Raw genomic sequence first — 25,344 nt, forward strand, 5'->3', positions numbered from 1 at the left:
GGGCTCTGGCTCCACACTGCAGCAGGGCAGACTACCGGCAGGGCAGACTACCGGCAGGGCAGACTACCGGCAGGGCTCTGAAATCATCAGTCTGACTAGAGGAGAAATAGAAGTTTGTTGGTCGTAATGTTTGGAGGGTTTGTAAAGGCTTCTCGAACACACCTGTCCTAGTTGTCCATGAATCTCTCTTCTCTTCTTTATCAAAATGGGATTCGTTTTGGAATCCTGTGTGTCTGTGTAGTCTGAGGGAAATGTCTCCTAATATGGGCGTACAAAGTAATTATCTTTTTGTTTTCTCATGATTTGGTCTCTCTCCCCCTATTTCTCTCTCTCCCCCTATTTCTCTCTCTCCCCCTATTTCTCTCTCTCCCCCTATTTCTCTCTCTCCCCCTATTTCTCTCTCTCCCCCTATTTCTCTCTCTCCCCCTATTTCTCTCTCTCCCCCTATTTCTCTCTCTCCCCCTATTTCTCTCTCTCCCCCTATTTCTCTCTCTCCCCCTATTTCTCTCTCTCCCCCTATTTCTCTCTCTCCCCCTATTTCTCTCCCCCTATTTCTCTCTCTCCCCCTATTTCTCTCTCTCCCCCTATTTCTCTCTCTCCCCCTATTTCTCTCTCCCCCCCTATTTCTCTCCCCCCCTATTTCTCTCTCCCCCTATTTCTCTCTCTCCCCCTATTTCTCTCTCTCCCCCTATTTCTCTCTCTCCCCCTATTTCTCTCTCTCCCCCTATTTCTCTCTCTCCCCCTATTTCTCTCTCTCCCCCTATTTCTCTCTCTCCCCCGATTTCTCTCTCCCCCTATTTCTCTCTCCCCCTATTTCTCTCTCTCCCCCTATTTCTCTCTCCCCCTATTTCTCTCTCTCCCCCTATTTCTCTCTCTCCCCCTATTTCTCTCTCTCCCCCTATTTCTCTCTCTCCCCCTATTTCTCTCTCTCCCTATTTCTCTCTCCCCCTATTTCTCTCTCTCCCCCTATTTCTCTCTCTCCCCCTATTTCTCTCTCTCCCCCTATTTCTCTCTCTCCCCCTATTTCTCTCTCTCCCCCTATTTCTCTCTCTCCCCCTATTTCTCTCTCTCCCCCTATTTCTCTCTCTCCCCCTATTTCTCTCTCTCCCCCTATTTCTCTCTCTCCCCCTATTTCTCTCTCTCCCCCTATTTCTCTCTCCCCCTATTTCTCTCTCTCCCTATTTCTCTCTCCCCCTATTTCTCTCTCTCCCCCTATTTCTCTCTCCCCCCCTATTTCTCTCTCTCCCCCTATTTCTCTCTCTCCCCCTATTTCTCTCTCTCCCCCTATTTCTCTCTCCCCCTATTTCTCTCTCTCCCCCTATTTCTCTCTCTCCCCCTATTTCTCTCTCTCCCCCGATTTCTCAAACTCCCGTATTTCTCTCGGTCTCATTCTCTCCCCCTATCTCTCACACCTCCCCCTATTTCTCTCGGTCTCATTCTCTCCCCCTATTTCTCTCTCTCCCCCTATTTCTCTCTCTCCCCCTATTTCTCTCGGTCTCATTCTCTCCCCCTATTTCTCTCTCTCCCCCTATTTCTCTCTCTCCCCCTATTTCTCTCGGGGTCTCATTCTCTCCCCCTATTTCTCTCTCTCCCCCTATTTCTCTCTCTCCCCCTATTTCTCTCTCTCCCCCTATTTCTCTCTCTCCCCCTATTTCTCTCGGGGTCTCATTCTCTCCCCCTATTTCTCTCTCTCCCCCTATTTCTCTCTCTCCCCCTATTTCTCTCTCTCCCGTATTTCTCTCGGTCTCATTCTCTCCCCCTATCTCTCACACCTCCCCCTATTTCTCTCGGTCTCATTCTCTCCCCCTATTTCTCTCTCTCCCCCTATTTCTCTCGGTCTCATTCTCTCCCCCTATTTCTCTCTCTCCCCCTATTTCTCTCTCTCCCCCTATTTCTCTCTCTCCCCCTATTTCTCTCTCTCCCCCCTATTTCTCTCGGGGTCTCATTCTCTCCCCCTATTTCTCTCTCTCCCCCTATTTCTCTCTCTCCCCGTATTTCTCTCGGTCTCATTCTCTCCCCCTATCTCTCACACCTCCCCCTATTTCTCTCGGTCTCATTCTCTCCCCCTATTTCTCTCTCTCCCCCTATTTCTCTCTCTCCCCCTATTTCTCTCGGTCTCATTCTCTCCCCCTATTTCTCTCTCTCCCCCTATTTCTCTCGGTCTCATTCTCTCCCCCTATTTCTCTCTCTCCCCCTATTTCTCTCGGTCTCATTCTCTCCCCCTATTTCTCTCGGTCTCATTCTCTCCCCCTATTTCTCTCTCTCCCCCTATTTCTCTCGGTCTCATTCTCTCCCCCTATTTCTCTCTCTCCCCCTATTTCTCTCGGGGTCTCATTCTCTCTCTCTAGTAGAGGCTGATGTAAATTAGAGGAACATTGGCAGAATGAATAATTAACATATTTCATTGATGTCTGCTCTGTCACTCTTTCTGCTCTCTCTCTGTCTGTCTCTCTCTGTCTGTCTCTCTCTCTCTGTCTGTCTCTCTCTGTCTCTCTCTCTCTGTCGCTCTTGCTCTCTGTCTCTCTCTCTCTCTCTCTCTCTGTCGCTCTTGCTCTCTGTCTCTCTCTCTCTCTCTGTCTCTCTCTCTCTCTCTCTCTCTCTCTCTGTCTCTCTCTCTGTCCCTCCCTCCCTCTCTCTCTCTCTCTCTCTCTCTCTCTCTCTGTCTCTCTCTCTCTCTCTGTCGCTCTTGCTCTCTGTCTCTCTCTCTCTCTGTCGCTCTTGCTCTCTGTCTCTCTCTGTCTCTCTCTCTCTCTCTCTCTCTCTCTCTTGCTCTCTGTCTCTCTTTCCCTGCCTTCTTAAGACAGTGTTTTCTCCCTAGACTGTGAGTTTTGAGAGTGAGAGAGAGCAAGAGAGATGGAGGCAGGGAGGAGAGAGAGATGGAGCCAGGGAGAGAGAGAGAGAGATGGAGCCAGGGAGAGAGAGAGAGAGATGGAGCCAGGGAGAGAGAGAGAGAGATGGAGCCAGGGAGAGAGAGAGAGAGATGGAGCCAGGGAGAGAGAGAGAGAGATGGAGCCAGGGAGAGAGAGAGAGAGATGGAGCCAGGGAGAGAGAGAGAGAGATGGAGCCAGGGAGAGAGAGAGAGAGATGGAGCCAGGGAGAGAGAGAGAGAGATGGAGGCAGGGAGGGAGAGAGAGATGGAGCCAGGGAGAGAGAGAGAGAGATGGAGCCAGGGAGAGCGAGTTGGTATATCTATGTTCGTTATCGATCAGTATCATCTTGATTAATATATACGTGTTGTATGATAAACTACACCTACTATGCAGTACTTAAGTAAAAATACTATAAAATACTTCCAGTGGTTTGTCCTTTATAAAAGTTGCAGTGTACTGCAGAACAGCTTGCGTGGTGCTGCAGAACTCTATGGCGCGTTATTGGTACCATTAATGCTAGTTATTGCTTGTTTGACCACCAGAGGGCATCTTTGAGAAGCATTTTATAGCCTTCAATAGTGGCTGTACTAGAGAATATAAAACCGTTTTTTTTTTTTTTTTTCTAAGAACATAGTATATGGGACTGATTTCTTAAGAAATTTAGCTTAATTAATTTGTTTACTATTATGGTGTTTCTATATCAAGAAAAAAACGGGAAACCCTCAGGGATGAAATGGAAAATATGGCGCTGTACAATGTGACGGTCGGGAGCACAGCGCTGGGCTATTAGCTAAAGAATCCCCCGTGTCGTACCGGCACGAGGGAGACCGAGGTTCAAGTCCCCGACGGGGGAGGAAGGAGTAGGCTGTCCTTGTAAATAAGAATTTGTTCTTATCTGACTTGTTTAGTTAAATAAAGTTTACACTGGGAGTGTAACTTACCTGACTTGCTTAGTTAAATAAAGTTTACACTGAGAGTGTAACTTACCTGACTTGTTTAGTTAAATAAAGTTTACACTGAGAGTGTAACTTACCTGACTTGTTTAGTTAAATAAAGTTTACACTGGGAGTGTAACTTACCTGACTTGTTTAGTTAAATAAAGTTTACACTGGGAGTGTAACTTACCTGACTTGTTTAGTTAAATAAAGTTTACACTGAGAGTGTAACTTACCTGACTTGCTTAGTTAAATAAAGTTTACACTGAGAGTGTAACTTACCTGACTTGTTTAGTTAAATAAAGTTTACACTGGGAGTGTAACATTTCTACACCCTAATTGTATAATTGTAGTCTAACCAATACCCAAACAGAGATTCGGTGAAAATCAAAATCCCCACGATTTGTCTCAGAGCAGAGTGAAACGGTGCTAAAATAATGCTTCAAATCCTATTGCTTCTAACTTCAATATGCTCTTTAAATAAACAAGACCTACACCACTTTTAACAGCACATTCACTCAACACTAGTGAGACTCATGTCGTCTACGGTAGGACTACAGTATATCGAAAAATATAACGTAACTCTCCGGCAATAATTACATATAGAGGACTGGAGGATTCAAAGGCTGGCTCGGGTATCGAACCTGTTACTGCTATGCAGTGTTTTAGACTGCTGCACCACTCAGGCGCTGTACAACGTGAGTGGCCTACACTACGACAGTAAGAGCAAAATAATCCTAATAAAATTATAAATAAAATAAAAACTTAGTGTAACAGTTTTAGTAATTTAATTCTGAAGTCGTATACAATTATCAGTTTCTATATAGGTTTATGTCGCCCATTCATTTGTCAGGTAGAGACACACAATCGGTGCTCTGGCTCCCCCTTGTGGTGGTCTGGAGCAATGAAGTAGTGACGCAGGGTACCGTACTAAAACCACACATTACCTGCAGCATAATCGCAAAACATTTAGTGGAGAAACCACTACAGTGCATTCAGAAAGCAGTGTCTGAAATATTTACGTAATCTATACCTATATATTTAATATTTAACTTGATAAATTTCTTTGTCATTATGGAGAATTGTGTGTAGATTGATGAGGAGAGGAAAAAAAACAATTTAATACATTTTCGAATAAGAAGTATGCATAAATCGCACAGATAAAACCAGGTCTCTCGTTTCCCATGAGCCTCTGTTTTCCCCTCTTTCTGTTACTTTTACTTGTCTCTGACGTGTCAGCCTGAAGGAGAGGGGGAAGAGTTTGAGCGCTGCGCCGACCGACTCGTGTGGCTTTTAGAAGTCTGTTATTTATATCTGACATTCCCCTTTTTTTAGAACATATTTTTGTTATTTATTGTTTGGCTGTGCACGTTGCAAATGACATCCTATTCCCTTTAATAGTGCACTACTTTTGACCAGGGTCTATAGGGCTGTAGTGCACTACTTTTGACCAGGGTCTATAGGGCTGTAGTGCACTACTTTTGACCAGGGTCTATAGGGCTGTAGTGCACTACTTTTGACCAGGGTCTATAGGGCTGTAGTGCACTACTTTTGACCAGGGTCTATAGGGCTGTAGTGCACTACTTTTGACCAGGGTCTATAGGGCTGTAGTGCACTACTTTTGACCAGGGTCTATAGGGCTGTAGTGCACTACTTTTGACCAGGGTCTATAGGGCTGTAGTGCACTACTTTTGACCAGGGTCTATAGGGCTGTAGTGCACTACTTTTGACCAGGGTCTATAGGGCTGTAGTGCACTACTTTTGACCAGGGTCTATAGGGCTGTAGTGCACTACTTTTGACCAGGGTCTATAGGGCTGTAGTGCACTACTTTTGACCAGGGTCTATAGGGCTGTAGTGCACTACTTTTGACCAGGGTCTATAGGGCTGTAGTGCACTACTTTTGACCAGGGTCTATAGGGCTGTAGTGCACTACTTTTGACCAGGGTCTATAGGGCTGTAGTGCACTACTTTTGACCAGGGTCTATAGGGTGCCATTGAGGACATAATCGATTCCTTCCTAGCTGAGTTTCTTTCTGTTTCGAGGCAGCTGTAGTTCTCTCTGATTTATGCTGAGATATTACCACTGCAGGCTTCTCTTCTACCCTGCTCTACTCTGTTCTGTTCTGTTCTGTTCTGTTCTGCTCTGTTCTGTTCTGTTCTGTTCTGTTCTGTTCTGTTCTGCTCTGTTCTGTTCTGTTCTGCTCTGTTCTGTTCTGTTCTGTTCTGTTCTGTTCTGCTCTGTTCTGTTCTGTTCTGTTCTGTTCTGTTCTGTTCTGCTCTACTCTGTTCTGTTCTGTTCTGTTCTGCTCTGTTCTGTTCTGTTCTGTTCTGCTCTACTCTGCTCTACTCTGTTCTGCTCTGCTCTGCTCTGTTCTGCTCTGCTCTGTTCTGCTCTGCTCTGTTCTGCTCTGTTCTGTTCTGTTCTGCTCTGTTCTGCTCTGTTCTGTTCTGCTCTGTTTAGGTAACTGTCTGTTTGGATCTACCGCAGTTGGTATTATCAGGATGATGTTAACAAACTCTCTCTCTCTCCCCCATCTCCCCTCGTCTCCCCCGTCCCCCGTCTCTCCGTCCCCCCATCTCCCCGTCTCCCCCCAGTGTGGATGAGAGAGGCAATTTGGGGGTGATCCCCTGGGAGGAACAGAGACACAGAGAGATGGACTGGTGTGAAGAGGACCAGTGCAGGTAGGACACATGGCACCACTGTGACCTTGGCCAATGACCAGAAGGTCAAATCCTTCTCAGTTCTTTAATCAATCAGAAGTGCCATTACTTTGGTGTGCCTGTGTTCCTCTTCTTCCCAGGACGGTATTGGATCAAAACCTACCGGACCATGATCACTTCCTGTATGAGGATGCTCCTGATTGGCTGCGGTTCCGTACGGCCACGCCCACTATGGACCTTTTGACTGATTGGTACCGGATCCGTGCCCAGGACATCGACTCTTGTTCCAGACAGGTACTGTTTCTCCCCGCGTGGGGGGAAGGGTTTTACTGTCGCGCACACTGCCTCCAATAAGAACCAGGGGGTAAGGTTTTACTGTCGCACATGTCCTTTGGACCCCACATCTTAGTCTAGTGCAACATAACAGTGGGGTTGTTGTACCAGTCCTGTCTGGTAGCTGTGTAGCTGTGTGGTACCGGTCCTGGCTGGTAGCTGTGTAGCTGTGTGGTACCAGTCCTGGCTGGTAGCTGTGTAGCTGTGTGGTACCGGTCCTGGCTGGTAGCTGTGTGGTACCGGTCCTGGCTGGTAGCTGTGTGGTACCGGTCCTGGCTGGTAGCTGTGTGGTACCGGTCCTGGCTGGTAGCTGTGTGGTACCGGTCCTGGCTGGTAGCTGTGTGGTACCGGTCCTGGCTGGTAGCTGTGTGGTACCGGTCCTGGCTGGTAGCTGTGTGGTACCGGTCCTGGCTGGTAGCTGTGTGGTACCGGTCCTGGCTGGTAGCTGTGTGGTACCGGTCCTGGCTGGTAGCTGTGTGGTACCGGTCCTGGCTGGTAGCTGCGTGGTACCGGTCCTGGCTGGTAGCTGCGTGGTACCGGTCCTGGCTGGTAGCTGTGTGGTACCGGTCTTGGCTGGTAGCTGTGTGGTACCGGTCCTGGCTGGTAGCTGTGTGGTACCGGTCCTGTCTGGTAGCTGTGTAGCTGTGTGGTACCGGTCCTGGCTGGTAGCTGTGTGGTACCGGTCCTGGCTGGTAGCTGTGTGGTACCGGTCCTGGCTGGTAGCTGTGTGGTACCGGTCCTGGCTGGTAGCTGTGTGGTACCGGTCCTGGCTGGTAGCTGTGTGGTACCGGTCCTGGCTGGTAGCTGTGTGGTATCGGTCCTGGCTGGTAGCTGTGTGATATCGGTCCTGGCTGGTAGCTGTGTAGCTGTGTGGTACCGGTCCTGTCTGGTAGCTATGTAGCTGTGTGGTACCGGTCCTGGCTGGTAGCTGTGTGGTACCGGTCCTGGCTGGGAGCTGTGTGGTACCGGTCCTGGCTGGTAGCTGTGTAGCTGTGTGGTATCAGTCCTGGCTGGTAGCTGTGTAGCTGTGTGGTATCGGTCCTGGCTGGTAGCTGTGTAGCTGTGTGGTACCAGTCCTGTCTGGTAGCTGTGTAGCTGTGTGGTACCAGTCCTGTCTGGTAGCTGTGTAGCTGTGTGGTACCGGTCCTGTCTGGTAGCTGTGTAGCTGTGTGGTACCGGTCCTGTCTGGTAGCTGTGTAGCTGTGTGGTACCGGTCCTGGCTGGTAGCTGTGTGGTACCGGTCCTGGCTGGGAGCTGTGTGGTACCGGTCCTGGCTGGTAGCTGTGTAGCTGTGTGGTATCAGTCCTGGCTGGTAGCTGTGTAGCTGTGTGGTATCGGTCCTGGCTGGTAGCTGTGTAGCTGTGTGGTACCAGTCCTGTCTGGTAGCTGTGTAGCTGTGTGGTTCCGGTCCTGTCTGGTATCTATGTAGCTGTGTGGTACCGGTCCTGTCTGGTAGCTATGTAGCTGTGTGGTTCCGGTCCTGTCTGGTAGCTGTGTAGCTGTGTGGTACCGGTCCTGTCTGGTAGCTGTGTAGCTGTGTGGTACCGGTCCTGTCTGGTATCTATGTAGCTGTGTGGTACCGGTCCTGTCTGGTAGCTATGTAGCTGTGTGGTTCCGGTCCTGTCTGGTAGCTATGTAGCTGTGTGGTACCGGTCCTGTCTGGTAGCTATGTAGCTGTGTGGTTCCTCTCTCTCTTTAGTATCAGACTGGGGTGGCCTCTTTTTAATCCACAACATGAAGGAACACCTCCCAAACGGCACCCTCTGTCCTACCTAGTGCACTATTTTTGACGATGGGATGCAGAGAAAGTGTCCTGGCTTTCCTCTGGAGAGATGGGGGCTGCGTTCTCCTGACAGGTCCATCCCTTCATTTATTCAGAGCGGTGGGACAAAGCAATGTGATTCCCTGTAAAAAAAAAAAAAATATTCTTATTTTTCTGTCGAACAAGGAGCTCTCTCTCTCTCTCTCTCTCTCTCTCTCTCTCTCTCTCTCTCTCTCTCTCTCTCTCTCTCTCTCTCTCTCTCTCTCTCTCTCTCTCTCTCTCTCTCTCTCTCTCTCTCTCTCTCTCTCTTTCCCAAGGAGCTCTCTCTTTCCTTCTCTCAATTCTATTTAAGGGCTTAATTGCCATGTTAACATGTTTTAATTGGTGGGTGTCTTCCCCCCCCTCCCCCCTACCTCTCTACTCCCCCCTACCTCCCCCTCCACTCCCTCTAGCCCATGTCTACAGTGAGGGAAAAAAGTATTTGATCCCCTGCTGATTTTGAACGTTTGCCCAATGACAAAGAAATGATCAGTCTATAATTTTAATAGTAGGTTTATTTGAACAGTGAGAGACAGAATAACAACAAAAAAATCCAGAAAAACGCATGTCAAAAAATGTTATAAAATTATTTGCATTTTAATGAGGGAAATAAGTATTTGACCCCCTCTCAATCAGAAAGATTTCTGGCTCCCAGGTGTCTTTTATGCAGGTAACAAACTGAGATTAGGAGCACACTCTTAAAGGGAGTGCTCCTAATCTCAGCTTGTTACCTGTATAAAAGACACCTGTCCACAGAAGCAATCAATCAATCAGATTCCAAACTCTCCACCATGGCCAAGACCAAAGAGCTCTCCAAGGATGTCAGGGACAAGATTGTAGACCTTCACAAGGCTGGAATGGGCTACAAGACCATCGCCAAGCAGCTTGGTGAGAAGGTGACAACAGTTGGTGCGATTATTCACAAATGGAAGAAACACAAAATAACTGTCAATCTACCCTCGGTCTGGGGCTCCATGCAAGATCTCACCTCGTGGAGTTGCAATGATCATGAGAACGGTGAGGAATCAGCCCAGAACTACACGGGAGGATCTTGTCAATGATCTCAAGGCAGCTGGGACCATAGTCACCAAGAAAACAATTGGTAACACACTACGCCGTGAAGGACTGAAATCCTGCAGCGCCCGCAAGGTCCCCCTGCTCAAGAATACATATACATGCCCATCTGAAGTTTGCCAATGAACATCTGAATAATTCAGAGGACAACTGGGTGAAAGTGTTGTGGTCCAATGAGACCAAAATGGAGCTCTTTGGCATCAACTCAACTCGCCGTGTTTGGAGGAGGAGGAATGCTGCTTATGACCCCAAGAACACCATCCCCACCGTCAAACATGGAGGTGGAAACATTATGCTTTGGGGGTGTTTTTCTGCTAAGGGGACAGGACAACTTCACCGCATCAAAGGGACGATGGACGGGGCCATGTACCGTCAAATCTTGAGTGAGAACCTCCTTCCCTCAGCCAGGGCATCGAAAATGGGTCGTGGATGGGTATTCCAGCATGACAATGACCCAAAACACACGGCCAAGGCAACAAAGGAGTGGCTCAAGAAGAAGCACATTAAGGTCCTGGAGTGGCCTAGCCAGTCTCCAGATCTTAATCCCATAGAAAATCTGTGGAGGGAGCTGAAGGTTCGAGTTGCCAAACGTCAGCCTCGAAACCTTAATGACTTGGAGAAGATCTGCAAAAGAGGAGTGGGACAAAATCCCTCCTGAGATGTGTGCAAACCTGGTGGCCAACTACAAGAAACATCTGACCTCTGTGATTGCCAACAAGGGTTTTGCCACCAAGTACTAAGTCATGTTTTGCAGAGGGGTCAAATAATTATTTCCCTCATTAAAATGCAAATCATTTTATAGCATTTTTGACATGCGTTTTTCTGGATATTTTTGTTGTTATTCTGTCTCTCACTGTTCAAATAAACCTACCATTAAAATTATAGACTGATCATTTCTTTGTCAGCAGGCAAACGTACAAAATCAGCAGGGGATCAAATACTTTTTTCCCCTCACTGTACACCAGCCCCTCCCACTAGCCCCCCATGTCTATACCAGCCCCTCCCACTAGCCCCCCATGTCTATACCAGTAACTCCCACTAGCCCCCCATGTCTATACCAGTAGCTCCCACTAGCCCCCCATGTCTATACCAGTAACTCCCACTAGCCCCCCATGTCTATCCCAGCCCCTCCCACTAGCCCCCCATGTCTATACCAGCCCCTCCCACTAGCCCCCCATGTCTATACCAGCCCCTCCCACTAGCCCCCCATGTCTATACCAGTAACTCCCACTAGCCCCCCATGTCTATACCAGTAACTCCCACTAGCCCCCCATGTCTATACCAGCCCCTCCCACTAGCCCCCCATGTCTATACCAGTAACTCCCACTAGCCCCCCATGTCTATACCAGCCCCTCCCACTAGCCCCCCATGTCTATACCAGTAACTCCCACTAGCCCCCCATGTCTATACCAGTAACTCCCACTAGCCCCCATGTCTATACCAGTAACTCCCACTAGCCCCCCATGTCTATACCAGTAACTCCCACTAGCCCCCCATGTCTATACCAGTAACTCCCACTAGCCCCCCATGTCTATACCAGTAACTCCCACTAGCCCCCCATGTCTATACCAGTAACTCCCACTAGCCCCCCATGTCTATACCAGCCCCTCCCACTAGCCCCCCATGTCTATACCAGCCCCTCCCACTAGCCCCCCATGTCTATACCAGTAACTCCCACTAGCCCCCCATGTCTATACCAGTAACTCCCACTAGCCCCCCATGTCTATACCAGCCCCTCCCACTAGCCCCCCATGTCTATACCAGCCCCTCCCACTAGCCCCCCATGTCTATACCAGTAACTCCCACTAGCCCCCCATGTCTATACCAGCCCCTCCCACTAGCCCCCCATGTCTATACCAGTAACTCCCACTAGCCCCCCATGTCTATACCAGTAACTCCCACTAGCCCCCCATGTCTATACCAGTAACTCCCACTAGCCCCCATGTCTATACCAGTAACTCCCACTAGCCCCCCATGTCTATACCAGTAACTCCCACTAGCCCCCATGTCTATACCAGTAACTCCCACTAGCCCCCCATGTCTATACCAGTAACTCCCACTAGCCCCCCATGTCTATACCAGTAACTCCCACTAGCCCCCCATGTCTATACCAGTAACTCCCACTAGCCCCCCATGTCTATACCAGCCCCTCCCACTAGCCCCCCATGTCTATACCAGTAACTCCCACTAGCCCCCCATGTCTATACCAGTATCTCCCACTAGCCCCCCATGTCTATACCAGTAACTCCCACTAGCCCCCCATGTCTATACCAGCCCCTCCCACTAGCCCCCCATGTCTATACCAGTAACTCCCACTAGCCCCCCATGTCTATACCAGTAACTCCCACTAGCCCCCCATGTCTATACCAGTAACTCCCACTAGCCCCCCATGTCTATACCAGTAACTCCCACTAGCCCCCCATGTCTATACCAGTAACTCCCACTAGCCCCCCATGTCTATACCAGTAACTCCCACTAGCCCCCCATGTCTATACCAGTAACTCCCACTAGCCCCCCATGTCTATACCAGTAACTCCCACTAGCCCCCCATGTCTATACCAGTAACTCCCACTAGCCCCCCATGTCTATACCAGTAACTCCCACTAGCCCCCCATGTCTATACCAGTAACTCCCACTAGCCCCCCATGTCTATACCAGTAACTCCCACTAGCCCCCCATGTCTATACCAGTAACTCCCACTAGCCCCCCATGTCTATACCAGTAACTCCCACTAGCCCCCCATGTCTATACCAGTAACTCCCACTAGCCCCCCATGTCTATCCCAGTAACTCCCACTAGCCCCCCATGTCTATCCCAGCCCCTCCCACTAGCCCCCCATGTCTATACCAGTAACTCCCACTAGCCCCCCATGTCTATACCAGACCCTCCCACTAGCCCCCCATGTCTATACCAGACCCTCTACTAGCCCCCCATGTCTATACCAGTACCTCCCACTAGCCCCCCATGTCTATACCAGTAACTCCCACTAGCCCCCCATGTCTATACCAGTAACTCCCACTAGCCCCCCATGTCTATACCAGTAACTCCCACTAGCCCCCCATGTCTATACCAGTAACTCCCACTAGCCCCCCATGTCTATACCAGTAACTCCCACTAGCCCCCCATGTCTATACCAGACCATCCCACTAGCCCCCCATGTCTATACCAGTAACTCCCACTAGCCCCCCATGTCTATACCAGTAACTCCCACTAGCCCCCCATGTCTATACCAGCCCCTCCCACTAGCCCCCCATGTCTATACCAGTAACTCCCACTAGCCCCCCATGTCTATACCAGCCCTTCCCACTAGCCCCCCATGTCTATACCAGTAACTCCCACTAGCCCCCCATGTCTATACCAGTATACCAGACCCTCCCACTAGCCCCCCATGTCTATACCAGTAACTCCCACTAGCCCCCCATGTCTATACCAGCCCTTCCCACTAGCCCCCCATGTCTATACCAGTAACTCCCACTAGCCCCCCATGTCTATACCAGCCCCTCCCACTAGCCCCCCATGTCTATACCAGTAACTCCCACTAGCCCCCCATGTCTATACCAGTAACTCCCACTAGCCCCCCATGTCTATACCAGACCCTCCCACTAGCCCCCCATGTCTATACCAGTAACTCCCACTAGCCCCCCATGTCTATACCAGTAACTCCCACTAGCCCCCCATGTCTATACCAGACCCTCCCACTAGCCCCCCATGTCTATACCAGTAACTCCCACTAGCCCCCCATGTCTATACCAGTAACTCCCACTAGCCCCCCATGTCTATACCAGTAACTCCCACTAGCCCCCCATGTCTATACCAGTAACTCCCACTAGCCCCCCATGTCTATACCAGTAACTCCCACTAGCCCCCCATGTCTATCCCAGCCCCTCCCACTAGCCCCCCATGTCTATCCCAGCCCCTCCCACTAGCCCCCCATGTCTATACCAGTAACTCCCACTAGCCCCCCATGTCTATACCAGTAACTCCCACTAGCCCCCCATGTCTATACCAGTAACTCCCACTAGCCCCCCATGTCTATACCAGTAACTCCCACTAGCCCCCCATGTCTATACCAGACCCTCCCACTAGCCCCCCATGTCTATACCAGTAACTCCCACTAGCCCCCCATGTCTATACCAGTAACTCCCACTAGCCCCCCATGTCTATACCAGTAACTCCCACTAGCCCCCCATGTCTATACCAGACCCTCCCACTAGCCCCCCATGTCTATACCAGTAACTCCCACTAGCCCCCCATGTCTATACCAGTAACTCCCACTAGCCCCCCATGTCTATACCAGACCCTCCCACTAGCCCCCCATGTCTATACCAGCCCCTCCCACTAGCCCCCCATGTCTATACCAGACCATCCCACTAGCCCCCCATGTCTATACCAGCCCCTCCCACTAGCCCCCCATGTCTATACCAGACCATCCCACTAGCCCCCCATGTCTATACCAGTAACTCCCACTAGCCCCCCATGTCTATACCAGTAACTCCCACTAGCCCCCCATGTCTATACCAGCCCCTCCCACTAGCCCCCCATGTCTATACCAGTAACTCCCACTAGCCCCCCATGTCTATACCAGTAACTCCCACTAGCCCCCCATGTCTATACCAGTAACTCCCACTAGCCCCCCATGTCTATACCAGTAACTCCCACTAGCCCCCCATGTCTATACCAGTAACTCCCACTAGCCCCCCATGTCTATACCAGTAACTCCCACTAGCCCCCCATGTCTATACCAGTAACTCCCACTAGCCCCCCATGTCTATACCAGACTCTCCCACTAGCCCCCCATGTCTATACCAGTAACTCCCACTAGCCCCCCATGTCTATACCAGTAACTCCCACTAGCCCCCCATGTCTATACCAGTAACTCCCACTAGCCCCCCATGTCTATACCAGTAACTCCCACTAGCCCCCCATGTCTATACCAGTAACTCCCACTAGCCCCCCATGTCTATACCAGTAACTCCCACTAGCCCCCCATGTCTATACCAGACCCTCCCACTAGCCCCCCATGTCTATACCAGTAACTCCCACTAGCCCCCCATGTCTATACCAGTAACTCCCACTAGCCCCCCATGTCTATACCAGTAACTCCCACTAGCCCCCCATGTCTATACCAGTAACTCCCACTAGCCCCCCATGTCTATACCAGTAACTCCCACTAGCCCCCCATGTCTATACCAGACCCTCCCACTAGCCCCCCATGTCTATACCAGTAACTCCCACTAGCCCCCCATGTCTATACCAGTAACTCCCACTAGCCCCCCATGTCTATACCAGTAACTCCCACTAGCCCCCCATGTCTATACCAGCCCCTCCCACTAGCCCCCCATGTCTATACCAGTAACTCCCACTAGCCCCCCATGTCTATACCAGACCCTCCCACTAGCCCCCCATGTCTATACCAGTAACTCCCACTAGCCCCCCATGTCTATACCAGTAACTCCCACTAGCCCCCCATGTCTATACCAGTAACTCCCACTAGCCCCCCATGTCTATACCAGTAACTCCCACTAGCCCCCCATGTCTATACCAGACCCTCCCACTAGCCCCCCATGTCTATACCAGTAACTCCCACTAGCCCCCCATGTCTATACCAGTAACTCCCACTAGCCCCCCATGTCTATACCAGTAACTCCCACTAGCCCCCCATGTCTATACCAGACCCTCCCACTAGCCCCCCATGTCTATACCAGTAACTCCCACTAGCCCCCCATGTCTATACCAGTAACTCCCACTAGCCCCCCATGTCTATACCAGACCCTCCCACTAGCCCCCCATGTCTATACCAGACCCTCCCACTAGCCCCCCATGTCTATACCAGTAACTCCCACTAGCCCCCCATGTCTATACCAGACCCTCCCACTAGCCCCCCATGTCTATACCAGTAACTCCCACTAGCCCCCCATGTCTATACCAGACCCTCCCACTAGCCCCCCATGTCTATACCAGTAACTCCCACTAGCCCCCCATGTCTATACCAGTAACTCCCACTAGCCCCCCATGTCTATACCAGTAACTCCCACTAGCCCCCCATGTCTATACCAGACCCTCCCACTAGCCCCCCATGTCTATACCAGTAACTCCCACTAGCCCCCCATGTCTATACCAGTAACTCCCACTAGCCCCCCATGTCTATACCAGACCCTCCCACTAGCCCCCCATGTCTATACCAGCCCCTCCCACTAGCCCCCCATGTCTATACCAGACCATCCCACTAGCCCCCCATGTCTATACCAGCCCCTCCCACTAGCCCCCCATGTCTATACCAGACCTCCCACTAGCCCCCCATGTCTATACCAGTAACTCCCACTAGCCCCCCATGTCTATACCAGTAACTCCCACTAACCCCCCATGTCTATACCAGCCCCTCCCACTAGCCCCCCATGTCTATACCAGCCCCTCCCACTAGCCCCCCATGTCTATACCAGTAACTCCCACTAGCCCCCCATGTCTATACCAGTAACTCCCACTAGCCCCCCATGTCTATACCAGTAACTCCCACTAGCCCCCCATGTCTATACCAGTAACTCCCACTAGCCCCCCATGTCTATACCAGTAACTCCCACTAGCCCCCCATGTCTATACCAGTAACTCCCACTAGCCCCCCATGTCTATACCAGACTCTCCCACTAGCCCCCCATGTCTATACCAGTAACTCCCACTAGCCCCCCATGTCTATACCAGTAACTCCCACTAGCCCCCCATGTCTATACCAGTAACTCCCACTAGCCCCCCATGTCTATACCAGTAACTCCCACTAGCCCCCCATGTCTATACCAGTAACTCCCACTAGCCCCCCATGTCTATACCAGTAACTCCCACTAGCCCCCCATGTCTATACCAGACCCTCCCACTAGCCCCCCATGTCTATACCAGTAACTCCCACTAGCCCCCCATGTCTATACCAGTAACTCCCACTAGCCCCCCATGTCTATACCAGTAACTCCCACTAGCCCCCCATGTCTATACCAGTAACTCCCACTAGCCCCCCATGTCTATACCAGTAACTCCCACTAGCCCCCCATGTCTATACCAGACCCTCCCACTAGCCCCCCATGTCTATACCAGTAACTCCCACTAGCCCCCCATGTCTATACCAGTAACTCCCACTAGCCCCCCATGTCTATACCAGTAACTCCCACTAGCCCCCCATGTCTATACCAGCCCCTCCCACTAGCCCCCCATGTCTATACCAGTAACTCCCACTAGCCCCCCATGTCTATACCAGACCCTCCCACTAGCCCCCCATGTCTATACCAGTAACTCCCACTAGCCCCCCATGTCTATACCAGTAACTCCCACTAGCCCCCCATGTCTATACCAGTAACTCCCACTAGCCCCCCATGTCTATACCAGTAACTCCCACTAGCCCCCCATGTCTATACCAGACCCTCCCACTAGCCCCCCATGTCTATACCAGTAACTCCCACTAGCCCCCCATGTCTATACCAGTAACTCCCACTAGCCCCCCATGTCTATACCAGTAACTCCCACTAGCCCCCCATGTCTATACCAGCCCCTCCCACTAGCCCCCCATGTCTATACCAGTAACTCCCACTAGCCCCCCATGTCTATACCAGTAACTCCCACTAGCCCCCCATGTCTATACCAGACCCTCCCACTAGCCCCCCATGTCTATACCAGACCCTCCCACTAGCCCCCCATGTCTATACCAGTAACTCCCACTAGCCCCCCATGTCTATACCAGACCCTCCCACTAGCCCCCCATGTCTATACCAGTAACTCCCACTAGCCCCCCATGTCTATACCAGACCCTCCCACTAGCCCCCCATGTCTATACCAGTAACTCCCACTAGCCCCCCATGTCTATACCAGTAACTCCCACTAGCCCCCCATGTCTATACCAGTAACTCCCACTAGCCCCCCATGTCTATACCAGTAACTCCCACTAGCCCCCCATGTCTATACCAGTAACTCCCACTAGCCCCCCATGTCTATACCAGTAACTCCCACTAGCCCCCCATGTCTATACCAGTAACTCCCACTAGCCCCCCATGTCTATACCAGACCCTCCCACTAGCCCCCCATGTCTATACCAGTAACTCCCACTAGCCCCCCATGTCTATACCAGTAACTCCCACTAGCCCCCCATGTCTATACCAGTAACTCCCACTAGCCCCCCATGTCTATACCAGACCCTCCCACTAGCCCCCCATGTCTATACCAGTAACTCCCACTAGCCCCCCATGTCTATACCAGACCCTCCCACTAGCCCCCCATGTCTATACCAGTAACTCCCACTAGCCCCCCATGTCTATACCAGTAACTCCCACTAGCCCCCCATGTCTATACCAGACCCTCCCACTAGCCCCCCATGTCTATACCAGTAACTCCCACTAGCCCCCCATGTCTATACCAGTAACTCCCACTAGCCCCCCATGTCTATACCAGTAACTCCCACTAGCCCCCCATGTCTATACCAGCCCCTCCCACTAGCCCCCCATGTCTATACCAGTAACTCCCACTAGCCCCCCATGTCTATACCAGTAACTCCCACTAGCCCCCCATGTCTATACCAGTAACTCCCACTAGCCCCCCATGTCTATACCAGTAACTCCCACTAGCCCCCCATGTCTATACCAGTAACTCCCACTAGCCCCCCATGTCTATACCAGTAACTCCCACTAGCCCCCCATGTCTATACCAGTAACTCCCACTAGCCCCCCATGTCTATACCAGACCTCCCACTAGCCCCCCATGTCTATACCAGTAACTCCCACTAGCCCCCCATGTCTATACCAGTAACTCCCACTAGCCCCCCATGTCTATACCAGTAACTCCCACTAGCCCCCCATGTCTATACCAGTAACTCCCACTAGCCCCCCATGTCTATACCAGTAACTCCCACTAGCCCCCCATGTCTATACCAGTAACTCCCACTAGCCCCCCATGTCTATACCAGACCCTCCCACTAGCCCCCCATGTCTATACCAGTAACTCCCACTAGCCCCCCATGTCTATACCAGTAACTCCCACTAGCCCCCCATGTCTATACCAGTAACTCCCACTAGCCCCCCATGTCTATACCAGTAACTCCCACTAGCCCCCCATGTCTATACCAGTAACTCCCACTAGCCCCCCATGTCTATACCAGACCCTCCCACTAGCCCCCCATGTCTATACCAGTAACTCCCACTAGCCCCCCATGTCTATACCAGTAACTCCCACTAGCCCCCCATGTCTATACCAGTAACTCCCACTAGCCCCCCATGTCTATACCAGCCCCTCCCACTAGCCCCCCATGTCTATACCAGTAACTCCCACTAGCCCCCCATGTCTATACCAGACCCTCCCACTAGCCCCCCATGTCTATACCAGTAACTCCCACTAGCCCCCCATGTCTATACCAGTAACTCCCACTAGCCCCCCATGTCTATACCAGTAACTCCCACTAGCCCCCCATGTCTATACCAGTAACTCCCACTAGCCCCCCATGTCTATACCAGACCCTCCCACTAGCCCCCCATGTCTATACCAGTAACTCCCACTAGCCCCCCATGTCTATACCAGTAACTCCCACTAGCCCCCCATGTCTATACCAGTAACTCCCACTAGCCCCCCATGTCTATACCAGCCCCTCCCACTAGCCCCCCATGTCTATACCAGTAACTCCCACTAGCCCCCCATGTCTATACCAGTAACTCCCACTAGCCCCCCATGTCTATACCAGACCCTCCCACTAGCCCCCCATGTCTATACCAGACCCTCCCACTAGCCCCCCATGTCTATACCAGTAACTCCCACTAGCCCCCCATGTCTATACCAGACCCTCCCACTAGCCCCCCATGTCTATACCAGTAACTCCCACTAGCCCCCCATGTCTATACCAGCCCCTCCCACTAGCCCCCCATGTCTATACCAGTAACTCCCACTAGCCCCCCATGTCTATACCAGTAACTCCCACTAGCCCCCCATGTCTATACCAGTAACTCCCACTAGCCCCCCATGTCTATACCAGTAACTCCCACTAGCCCCCCATGTCTATACCAGTAACTCCCACTAGCCCCCCATGTCTATACCAGTAACTCCCACTAGCCCCCCATGTCTATACCAGACCCTCCCACTAGCCCCCCATGTCTATACCAGTAACTCCCACTAGCCCCCCATGTCTATACCAGTAACTCCCACTAGCCCCCCATGTCTATACCAGTAACTCCCACTAGCCCCCCATGTCTATACCAGACCCTCCCACTAGCCCCCCATGTCTATACCAGTAACTCCCACTAGCCCCCCATGTCTATACCAGACCCTCCCACTAGCCCCCCATGTCTATACCAGTAACTCCCACTAGCCCCCCATGTCTATACCAGTAACTCCCACTAGCCCCCCATGTCTATACCAGTAACTCCCACTAGCCCCCCATGTCTATACCAGACCCTCCCACTAGCCCCCCATGTCTATACCAGTAACTCCCACTAGCCCCCCATGTCTATACCAGTAACTCCCACTAGCCCCCCATGTCTATACCAGTAACTCCCACTAGCCCCCCATGTCTATACCAGTAACTCCCACTAGCCCCCCATGTCTATACCAGCCCCTCCCACTAGCCCCCCATGTCTATACCAGTAACTCCCACTAGCCCCCCATGTCTATACCAGACCCTCCCACTAGCCCCCCATGTCTATACCAGTAACTCCCACTAGCCCCCCATGTCTATACCAGTAACTCCCACTAGCCCCCCATGTCTATACATGACCCTCACCCTAGCCCCCCAAGCTATACCAGTAACTCCCACTAGCCCCCCATGTCTATACCAGCCCCTCCCACTAGCCCCCCATGTCTATACCAGTAACTCCCACTAGCCCCCCATGTCTATACCAGTAACTCCCACTAGCCCCCCATGTCTATACCAGTAACTCCCACTAGCCCCCCATGTCTATACCAGTAACTCCCACTAGCCCCCCATGTCTATACCAGTAACTCCCACTAGCCCCCCATGTCTATACCAGACCCTCCCACTAGCCCCCCATGTCTATACCAGTAACTCCCACTAGCCCCCCATGTCTATACCAGTAACTCCCACTAGCCCCCCATGTCTATACCAGTAACTCCCACTAGCCCCCCATGTCTATACCAGACCCTCCCACTAGCCCCCCATGTCTATACCAGTAACTCCCACTAGCCCCCCATGTCTATACCAGACCCTCCCACTAGCCCCCCATGTCTATACCAGTAACTCCCACTAGCCCCCCATGTCTATACCAGTAACTCCCACTAGCCCCCCATGTCTATACCAGTAACTCCCACTAGCCCCCCATGTCTATACCAGACCATCCCACTAGCCCCCCATGTCTATACCAGTAACTCCCACTAGCCCCCCATGTCTATACCAGTAACTCCCACTAGCCCCCCATGTCTATACCAGTAACTCCCACTAGCCCCCCATGTCTATACCAGTAACTCCCACTAGCCCCCCATGTCTATACCAGACCCTCCCACTAGCCCCCCATGTCTATACCAGTAACTCCCACTAGCCCCCCATGTCTATACCAGTAACTCCCACTAGCCCCCCATGTCTATACCAGTAACTCCCACTAGCCCCCCATGTCTATACCAGTAACTCCCACTAGCCCCCCATGTCTATACCAGTAACTCCCACTAGCCCCCCATGTCTATACCAGTAACTCCCACTAGCCCCCCATGTCTATACCAGTAACTCCCACTAGCCCCCCATGTCTATACCAGTAACTCCCACTAGCCCCCCATGTCTATACCAGTAACTCCCACTAGCCCCCCATGTCTATACCAGTAACTCCCACTAGCCCCCCATGTCTATACCAGTAACTCCCACTAGCCCCCCATGTCTATACCAGTAACTCCCACTAGCCCCCCATGTCTATACCAGTAACTCCCACTAGCCCCCCATGTCTATACCAGTAACTCCCACTAGCCCCCCATGTCTATACCAGTAACTCCCACTAGCCCCCCATGTCTATACCAGTAACTCCCACTAGCCCCCCATGTCTATACCAGCCCCTCCCACTAGCCCCCCATGTCTATACCAGTAACTCCCACTAGCCCCCCATGTCTATACCAGTAACTCCCACTAGCCCCCCATGTCTATACCAGTAACTCCCACTAGCCCCCCATGTCTATACCAGTAACTCCCACTAGCCCCCCATGTCTATACCAGTAACTCCCACTAGCCCCCCATGTCTATACCAGTAACTCCCACTAGCCCCCCATGTCTATACCAGTAACTCCCACTAGCCCCCCATGTCTATACCAGTAACTCCCACTAGCCCCCCATGTCTATACCAGACCCTCCCACTAGCCCCCCATGTCTATACCAGTAACTCCCACTAGCCCCCCATGTCTATACCAGTAACTCCCACTAGCCCCCCATGTCTATACCAGTAACTCCCACTAGCCCCCCATGTCTATACCAGTAACTCCCACTAGCCCCCCATGTCTATACCAGTAACTCCCACTAGCCCCCCATGTCTATACCAGTAACTCCCACTAGCCCCCCATGTCTATACCAGTAACTCCCACTAGCCCCCATGTCTATACCAGTAACTCCCACTAGCCCCCCATGTCTATACCAGTAACTCCCACTAGCCCCCCATGTCTATACCAGTAACTCCCACTAGCCCCCCATGTCTATACCAGTAACTCCCACTAGCCCCCCATGTCTATACCAGACCATCCCACTAGCCCCCCATGTCTATACCAGTAACTCCCACTAGCCCCCCATGTCTATACCAGTAACTCCCACTAGCCCCCCATGTCTATACCAGTAACTCCCACTAGCCCCCCATGTCTATACCAGTAACTCCCACTAGCCCCCCATGTCTATACCAGACCCTCCCACTAGCCCCCCATGTCTATACCAGTAACTCCCACTAGCCCCCCATGTCTATACCAGTAACTCCCACTAGCCCCCCATGTCTATACCAGACCCTCCCACTAGCCCCCCATGTCTATACCAGACCCTCCCACTAGCCCCCCATGTCTATACCAGACCATCCCACTAGCCCCCCATGTCTATACCAGCCCTCCCACTAGCCCCCCATGTCTATACCAGACCTCCCACTAGCCCCCCATGTCTATACCAGTAACTCCCACTAGCCCCCCATGTCTATACCAGTAACTCCCACTAGCCCCCCATGTCTATACCAGACCCTCCCACTAGCCCCCCATGTCTATACCAGTAACTCCCACTAGCCCCCCATGTCTATACCAGTAACTCCCACTAGCCCCCCATGTCTATACCAGTAACTCCCACTAGCCCCCCATGTCTATACCAGTAACTCCCACTAGCCCCCCATGTCTATACCAGTAACTCCCACTAGCCCCCCATGTCTATACCAGTAACTCCCACTAGCCCCCCATGTCTATACCAGTAACTCCCACTAGCCCCCCATGTCTATACCAGACTCTCCCACTAGCCCCCCATGTCTATACCAGTAACTCCCACTAGCCCCCCATGTCTATACCAGTAACTCCCACTAGCCCCCCATGTCTATACCAGTAACTCCCACTAGCCCCCCATGTCTATACCAGTAACTCCCACTAGCCCCCCATGTCTATACCAGTAACTCCCACTAGCCCCCCATGTCTATACCAGACCCTCCCACTAGCCCCCCATGTCTATACCAGTAACTCCCACTAGCCCCCCATGTCTATACCAGTAACTCCCACTAGCCCCCCATGTCTATACCAGTAACTCCCACTAGCCCCCCATGTCTATACCAGTAACTCCCACTAGCCCCCCATGTCTATACCAGTAACTCCCACTAGCCCCCCATGTCTATACCAGACCCTCCCACTAGCCCCCCATGTCTATACCAGTAACTCCCACTAGCCCCCCATGTCTATACCAGTAACTCCCACTAGCCCCCCATGTCTATACCAGTAACTCCCACTAGCCCCCCATGTCTATACCAGCCCCTCCCACTAGCCCCCCATGTCTATACCAGTAACTCCCACTAGCCCCCCATGTCTATACCAGACCCTCCCACTAGCCCCCCATGTCTATACCAGTAACTCCCACTAGCCCCCCATGTCTATACCAGTAACTCCCACTAGCCCCCCATGTCTATACCAGTAACTCCCACTAGCCCCCCATGTCTATACCAGTAACTCCCACTAGCCCCCCATGTCTATACCAGACCCTCCCACTAGCCCCCCATGTCTATACCAGTAACTCCCACTAGCCCCCCATGTCTATACCAGTAACTCCCACTAGCCCCCCATGTCTATACCAGTAACTCCCACTAGCCCCCCATGTCTATACCAGCCCCTCCCACTAGCCCCCCATGTCTATACCAGTAACTCCCACTAGCCCCCCATGTCTATACCAGTAACTCCCACTAGCCCCCCATGTCTATACCAGACCCTCCCACTAGCCCCCCATGTCTATACCAGACCCTCCCACTAGCCCCCCATGTCTATACCAGTAACTCCCACTAGCCCCCCATGTCTATACCAGACCCTCCCACTAGCCCCCCATGTCTATACCAGTAACTCCCACTAGCCCCCCATGTCTATACCAGCCCCTCCCACTAGCCCCCCATGTCTATACCAGTAACTCCCACTAGCCCCCCATGTCTATACCAGTAACTCCCACTAGCCCCCCATGTCTATACCAGTAACTCCCACTAGCCCCCCATGTCTATACCAGTAACTCCCACTAGCCCCCCATGTCTATACCAGTAACTCCCACTAGCCCCCCATGTCTATACCAGTAACTCCCACTAGCCCCCCATGTCTATACCAGTAACTCCCACTAGCCCCCCATGTCTATACCAGCCCCTCCCACTAGCCCCCCATGTCTATACCAGTAACTCCCACTAGCCCCCCATGTCTATACCAGTAACTCCCACTAGCCCCCCATGTCTATACCAGTAACTCCCACTAGCCCCCCATGTCTATACCAGACCCTCCCACTAGCCCCCCATGTCTATACCAGTAACTCCCACTAGCCCCCCATGTCTATACCAGACCCTCCCACTAGCCCCCCATGTCTATACCAGTAACTCCCACTAGCCCCCCATGTCTATACCAGTAACTCCCACTAGCCCCCCATGTCTATACCAGCCCCTCCCACTAGCCCCCCATGTCTATACCAGTAACTCCCACTAGCCCCCCATGTCTATACCAGTAACTCCCACTAGCCCCCCATGTCTATACCAGTAACTCCCACTAGCCCCCCATGTCTATACCAGCCCCTCCCACTAGCCCCCCATGTCTATACCAGTAACTCCCACTAGCCCCCCATGTCTATACCAGTAACTCCCACTAGCCCCCCATGTCTATACCAGTAACTCCCACTAGCCCCCCATGTCTATACCAGTAACTCCCACTAGCCCCCCATGTCTATACCAGTAACTCCCACTAGCCCCCCATGTCTATACCAGTAACTCCCACTAGCCCCCCATGTCTATACCAGTAACTCCCACTAGCCCCCCATGTCTATACCAGACTCTCCCACTAGCCCCCCATGTCTATACCAGTAACTCCCACTAGCCCCCCATGTCTATACCAGTAACTCCCACTAGCCCCCCATGTCTATACCAGTAACTCCCACTAGCCCCCCATGTCTATACCAGTAACTCCCACTAGCCCCCCATGTCTATACCAGTAACTCCCACTAGCCCCCCATGTCTATACCAGTAACTCCCACTAGCCCCC

The 25,344-nt window shown here is 52.0% G+C and overlaps 1 protein-coding gene across 1 annotated transcript in view; it reads left to right on the forward strand.

The window, feature by feature from the left end:
• Window positions 1–25,344, forward strand: part of nbas (NBAS subunit of NRZ tethering complex) — a 254,699-nt gene that overhangs the window by 84,478 nt on the left and 144,877 nt on the right. Inside the window, exons 22-23 of the mRNA XM_082977106.1 lie at window positions 6,402–6,488; window positions 6,608–6,761. Coding sequence (XP_082833232.1) covers window positions 6,402–6,488; window positions 6,608–6,761 — 241 coding nt within the window. The remainder of the gene's footprint in view (window positions 1–6,401; window positions 6,489–6,607; window positions 6,762–25,344) is intronic.

Source organism: Salmo salar, chromosome 06 (assembly GCF_965601325.2).
Source record: "Salmo salar chromosome 06, fSalSal1, whole genome shotgun sequence".
Lineage (NCBI taxonomy): Eukaryota > Metazoa > Chordata > Actinopteri > Salmoniformes > Salmonidae > Salmo > Salmo salar.